Raw genomic sequence first — 7,171 nt, forward strand, 5'->3', positions numbered from 1 at the left:
TCATGCATGCATTTTATTTATTATTGTAGGTGTATGTATGTGTGTATATATAAGTATATATAAGACTATTATTGATATTGATAATATTGTATTATTACTACTGTTATTAGGTGATAACTTGTTGGTATTATTGATGTGCGTATATATCTATATATGACAGTTTATTGTTTATTTCATTTATTTCAAACACTGATGTTGTTAGTTAAGGGTGGTCTCCACAAGTAATTTACTTTTATTGATCTCCTGAATTTTTTTTGTTCTAATAAAATTTGGAATAATATATATATATATATATACATATATATATATTATTCCAAATTTATATATATATATATATATATATATATATATATATATATATATATATATATACGAGAGCGAGAGCAAGTTGGAAATTCTCATCCTTTATAAACTCACGTACTTGTGGATTCAAGTCGACTTGCAAAATGAACGTCAAAGTTTAACTAAAAAAAATAAAAGTTTAATTAAAATAAAAATTTAACTAATTTTTTTAGTTTTTTCACTTTTTACTGCTTTTCAACTTGTTGCTAAGTGTTTCTGAGAAGTGAAAAAAGACAAACTGATTAAATTCACTGAATTCCACTTGTTTTTCTGATTTTTTCCCATTTTTTGGTTCGTCGCAGAACAAATTATTTTTATATAGAAGTCTATGGGAATTCGTGTTTCGCAGAACGAACTTCGCATAGCGGACTTCCCCGCGGAACGGATTAGGTTCGTTGTGCGGGGTCCTATTGTACATGTATGGAATAAACAGCATTTAATTTAACTGATTGCTCATTTGCAACAACTTTTGTGATATTTATCTTCGAACTACGTAAAACTTTTTACCTAGGTAAACATTTTCATTTAATTAATTACCAATTCAGTCTCTTTCAAATACCTTTACAGGTGTATGTGTATAAGTATATATGTAAATATTAATTATTTAGTTAACGTGAAGTTTTATCAAGTCAGCACAAAAATTATTGAAATTTTTCTTTCATTTAATTTTATTTTCTAATTTCATTACAGCGGTGGTCTGTCACAAGATAGTATTATCTTTTTTTTTATCTCCGGATTATTTCATTCAACTTTAATTATGATTTGATTTGGTAAATAAAAGAAATTAATTTAAAAAAAATGATGACGAGATGAGAAACCTGAAGAAGTTTGGTGAGCATGATGAATGTTTGTTTCCTGATGAGTGGATGTTCGTCTTGAAGACATGATGTAATGCAGTTCATGTACGGGTCAACTATCAGCGTGTATCTGCCAACATGGATTGCATTGATACATGCACTCATTCATTGGGTATTATTTTCATCACTATTCTACGCTGTTTATTACAATCATCATCATATATATACACATGTGTGTGTGTGTTGTGTGTGTGTGTGTGTGTGTGTGTGTGTGTGTGTGTGTGTGTGTGTGTGTGGCCAATCAAAATACAAAATGTTTGAAGATGAAATTAAATGTTAACAACGTCAGATACCTAACGGTGAGGTCACAAAGCATGATGACGATGTTGTTCCTCACGCGATAATCACTGGACGTCTGCAACTGCTGAACGAGTGCAGGCACACACAACTTGACGGCCTGTGCGTTAACCAGACACAACTTGCCTGCTCCATGCACGGAGAATCATCAGGTTTTTATTAATAAGAATTATTCGGTAGCTATCTTTTCAAACTGTTCCATTTATTCTAGCCAGTTACTTTTTAAAAACGATCATATTTAAGTGATAACTAATGATAATTAGCGCGTGATAGCTTAATAATTAAATGCGCCTTTTGAAAATAATAAACATCATTAATTTCATTTCTAAAAATAAATTAGCTTGGAAGATCCAACAAAAATGCACCATAACTGCTTCTTTTGAGAACAAAACATGACAAAAACATCACATTTAGAAAAAATTGAACAAGTAACTCTGAACATAATGTGATAAAACAAAGAACAACATATAACAAAAAGAATTAAAAGCTGACCAATGGCGATGAAGACATGTGACTTGATATGGTTGGGCACCTGGCCAACTACAGTGTGGAACTGTGAAAGAGGCGTGCATTGGGACGACTGCATGTCTTTACTAATTGCGCTCTCTATATTAAGAAAAAACATTTTAACTGTTCATTTGCTAGGTCTCGGTTAGACCTCAGTAAGGTCCCAGAAACATTTTAACTGTTCGTTTGCTAGGTCTCAAAACCCCGCAAAAATTCATTAACATCTTGTTGGCAGCTCAAAATTGATTGAAACTGACGAGCTTACGTTGAAATGGATAAATGATCTATTAAGTTAATATTTAAAGTTCTCATAACAAAAAATGAAATTAAAATGATTGATATTGATAATATATATATTCCTGTATTTTCAATATTAATATTAGCGACACTATAATATAAAAAATTTAATAAAACTGACCCGAAATGAACTGAACGAGAAGTTGCAACGAATCCTTTGGATCAGCTTGGTGCATCAAATGTCCATAGGAAAATATGCATCTCTCAATTTTGTTGGCATCTTCAACTGTGCAATAATAATTTTTTGAGCGACATTTTAAAATTTGATCATCAGCTTGAAAACATAAAATATAAAGCAATGCTTCCACGCTAACAACACACAGTTGTATCAACTTCACTACTTTTAATATATTGATTGCAAACAAATTAAATACAGGTGGCTCTTTTTTCTCTTACACCATTATCAGACTGTTGAAGCATACAACATTAATTAAACTTTTCATCTTGCTCCAAGCTTCGTTTATTAGCATTCAGCTTATCCTTCAAATCACAAATTCAGTTCCTGAACCTACTTCCAACCAAGTACGAACCAAGTAACATATCCATCTCTATTAGTATTTATTATCACCAAAACCAATAAGTATATCTTACACAATTTTTTTAATTTTAAGAAACAGTTTTGCAAACTAAATGATGATACAACCGCTTAATCTACAAACGACAACAAAGTAGAAACCTATTATTTATTGTCAAATAAGCACACCATAAAACTTTCAATTCCTGTATTAAATAAACATTTATTTTTAATGAGAAATGTTGAAATAAACCAAACAAAGGAAAAATGTAACCAACACAAATTCGTGGTTTTGGTTGGTTGATGTAGGGCATAGACCAAAGTTAATAGCTGCTGGTGGCACTGGTTGAAGAAACCTTTGGGCCACTGCATGGCATCATAGCTGCAGTGTCTTTCGCGTATCTGCAACGAACATTCAATTTAATCAACATTTGCCAAACAAATGTGCAAAATCACTCAAGGCTTCAGCAATAATATTACCAGCAACCAACACTTCTAAAATATGTTCCAGCATAACTATCATCAAGAGAAGTCATTTAAAAGTTTACAAAACTCACAGCTGAATAATGTAAATTTCCATTCATTCAACAGAGGATCAACTCAAATAGCATCATTTACTTCATTGCAAAACTTTAAAGCTTGCCATAGAAGCACGCATTTAAGTTAAAACCATAAACTCAAGGATATGGTAGTGAGAATTTTCCTAGTATTTCAATCAGATTGATATTCAAATGTTTGTTTGAATATCAGGAAGTTAAGCACACGTGACAGCATTCCCGACATTCGATAAATCTAACTTGTGAGCTTACAAGGTTGAATGATAAACTTTTATAACGAATAAACTTACTTCGAGAATGATCATGATAAAAAACGCAATGGATCCGACAGGAACCTGGAAACTTTCGACAGCATTTGTCAGCGTATCTGCATTATTAATTACAATGTATAATGCACTGGACAGGACATGTGTGTTAATATAATTTATTTATTCTTATCTATTTTGTTAACTTAGTAGCACTGAGTGATCATTACAACCTTGCAGGATCACAGTGAAGCACATAATAGAATGTAATGAATAAAAAATAAAAATGATAAAAGTGTCCAACAATTAATGTATATCGACTAATGTAGACATGTTAAAATATACATACACAAACATACATCTGAATATGGGCAATATATACACATGCATACATGTGACATTTAAAAAATCGATAATAGATCAATAGCATTCGAATTTTTCTTTTTGTTTCAAGAATATTTCGTGGTTTATAACTGAGATGAAATAAAGTTAAAATTAAAAAAACTGGTAGTCCATTTCACTTGTCATTCAATACGAATAAGTACTAATAGGAGATGTTAGTTTAAAATAGAATTTATTCGCTATTTCTGTCACAATGTATTGAATATGATGAAGATAAAACAGAATTTATTAAAATGTTTCTAAAATGTTCGGACCATACTAAACTGACAAGTGATAAATTAAAAGTATAAAATCTTAATATAGAAATTTCGAAAGTTTTTATTAGAAGTTTAAAGTTATTGTATTCGCTTTTTAAATTTAATTACAAATTTTGATTATAATTTTTAATTTTAAATTCTTTCGACTTTGCCAAATTCGTTACATGATACACTGTTAGTTCGAGAACTTCAATGATGTTATTGTGAACCGGAAAAATATCTGGACGAAACAACTTGAAAAGTGTTGAGACTGGGCGGCAATCTTCCTAATTCAAGTCGGCAAATATAGAAACTTCTGGATTCGCGCACTTTTTGATGTTTTCTAAAATTATTGTTAAAATTACGTTGTATCGAATCGTGTATCGTTTTAAAGCTGTTGATGAGCCGCAATTAGATATAACATGTTCGCTGGTTTGCTTGGTGCTGCACGATGGACATTGAGCGTTTGAAGATCTGCCCCATCTGGTCAGGTTGGAGTTTGATGGCAGCTGGTGAATGAGAGCTTTCATATCAAATTTAAAAATTACTTCTGAAAGTGTGGCTATCGTTTTCGACCAACGAATAATTTGAGACGCGCTGATATGCTCTTTTACTGCCTTCATCACTGTACCTTGGCAGCCTAAACATGTGAGGTGGGAAAATTCAATTTCTTGTTGCTCAGAAATAAAATTTTTAAGAGTAGGATTGATGTCTTCAGAGTCCGTAAGCAAATTGTCTATTTTAATGTAGTCTTTGGTCAATTCGCACCACAGAATTTTCGTTTTCTCATTTTTGTTAAATTTGAGGCCGTACATTCCATTTTTTTATGCCAAATACGCAACACTTGACAATTTTCATTTCCATTCCGGAAGCTTCACACCAAGTCTAGTTGAGGTCAATAAACCTTTGTGCCCCTTTGTTGCTATTGGTGATTATTGCTGAATCGTCAGCAAATTGGAACCAGACTCTTGCTTTCGGGTCGGCTGTAGGACCCCACATATCCGCATTGCTAGTACTTTTTGTTTTCTAGCAATTTCATCAGTAGATTAAAACAAAGGTTGAACAGCAATGGTGAAAAAGGATCGCCCTGCAGCACACCGCGTTTGACCAGAATCGGAGGGGATAGATGTTCGCAATCCGACACTGATATTGAATAATCTGTATAGATGAATCTCAATAACAACAACAACAACAATAATAATAATAATAAATACCACGTTAGGTTAAAATAAAGGTAGAATTATTGTGAGCAAACGACACAACATAAAATAGAACATGTAATGCACAAAACGATATTAAATACATACCACATTTATAACCTAGCTGAATTCTGAATAATGACACAGGATATAGGTAAATCAATCAATCAATTAATCTTCGTTTTGCATCCAGGGACCCGGTTCCCCGAGGTAGGACGTATATAGGTGAATAATAAAGAGATTAAAAAAGAAATTATATGGAGAAGGAATTATGAATCAGATTCAGAATATTATTTTTAAAAGGAGTTCCTAGATGTAATATAACTATTTAATATTATATATATTATTGATGAAAATCACAGCATGTTCGGCTTTAGTTAACTTCTAATATATATATATATATATATATATATATATATATATATATATATATATATATATATATATGTTGTTGTTGTTGTTGTCTTCGTTTAGACGACATTTTCCCCGAGATCGGGGGTTGCCGTTTGGCTACCTATGATGAAACCGAAATACCCCTCGACGCCATCCACATCTGTCACTCGCCTCAGTATCACGCAACCCCGCTTTCACCCTGTCCTTCTCCACCTGCTCTCTCCATCCCAATCGCGGACGACCCCTTCCTACCACTCCTTCAACCTCGAACTCCAACGCTCGCCTAATCCCGACCCTTTCATCCCTTCTCAACACATGTCCATACCACCGCAATCTCGATCTCCTTATCAATGTCACAATGTCCTCATTCAGTCCCATCATTGACATCAGCTTTGTACTACTCCTCCTATCCTTCACTTCAACCCCACACATCATCCTCACCATAGCTCTTTCAGCCCTCTGCAGTACACTTTCCTCCTCTCTCCTCAACACCCAAGTTTCACCACCATATACCATCGCTGCTCTCACACATGCTTTATATACCCTCCCTTTCATCTTCATGACCATTTCTTTCCACACAATATCCCACCCAGTTCCCTAAATTTCATCCATCCCACACGAACTATAGCCGTAACTGCGCTCAAACATCCTCCATCCGCGTTCAGCTTATCCCCTAAGTAAACAAAGCTTTCCACTCTTTCAATACTACCACTCAACCCCGTCCTTGCGTCCGTCCTATTAATTACACCATGAACACATTTCTTACCCCTCACACCACTACATCACTTATGCACCCATTTCTGACATCCTATACACAATACCGAGTTAGCCTTCACTCTCCTGTCACATACCCCACAGGGGTCTATTTTACTTATCACTCGTTCCCCACCTTCCCCACTCACCATTACCTTCGTCTTACCAATATTAACTTTTAACCCTTTCTTTTCAATAACACTTTTCCATCTGTCAAATTTTAACTGCAATTCTTCCATTGCTATCAGCCATCAAGACTAAATCATCTGCATACAAAATCTCAAATAACAAACCCTCCATTATGTTTCCACACACAACTTCCATCACAATTGCAAACAGAAACGGTGATAACACTGATCCTTGATGCACTCCTACTTTAGCACTAAAAGCGTCCGACATATATATATATATATATATATATATATATATATATATATATATATATATATAAACATACATGTGCGTTAAATGGTATGTAGTATATAACATATAATATATATATATATAACTTTTATTTAATGTATCCTAAATTGAACCACCAGACAATAAATGACACCAAGCAACCAACCAAT

At 33.4% G+C, this 7,171-nt stretch overlaps 1 protein-coding gene across 1 annotated transcript; it reads right to left on the reverse strand.

Moving 5' to 3' along the window:
- Nucleotides 1-413: 413 nt before the first annotated feature.
- HELRODRAFT_164902 (hypothetical protein) lies at nt 414-3,874 on the reverse strand (the record flags this gene model as incomplete). The annotated part of the gene is made up of 8 exons (XM_009030839.1): nt 414-464; nt 1,161-1,269; nt 1,493-1,622; nt 1,989-2,102; nt 2,422-2,526; nt 3,171-3,216; nt 3,662-3,738; nt 3,850-3,874. 8 exons carry the CDS (start codon nt 3,872-3,874, stop codon nt 414-416), a joined length of 657 nt encoding a protein of 218 aa, XP_009029087.1.
- Nucleotides 3,875-7,171: the final 3,297 nt, after the last annotated feature.

Source organism: Helobdella robusta (genome assembly GCF_000326865.2).
Source record: "Helobdella robusta unplaced genomic scaffold HELROscaffold_7, whole genome shotgun sequence".
Taxonomy (NCBI): domain Eukaryota; kingdom Metazoa; phylum Annelida; class Clitellata; order Rhynchobdellida; family Glossiphoniidae; genus Helobdella; species Helobdella robusta.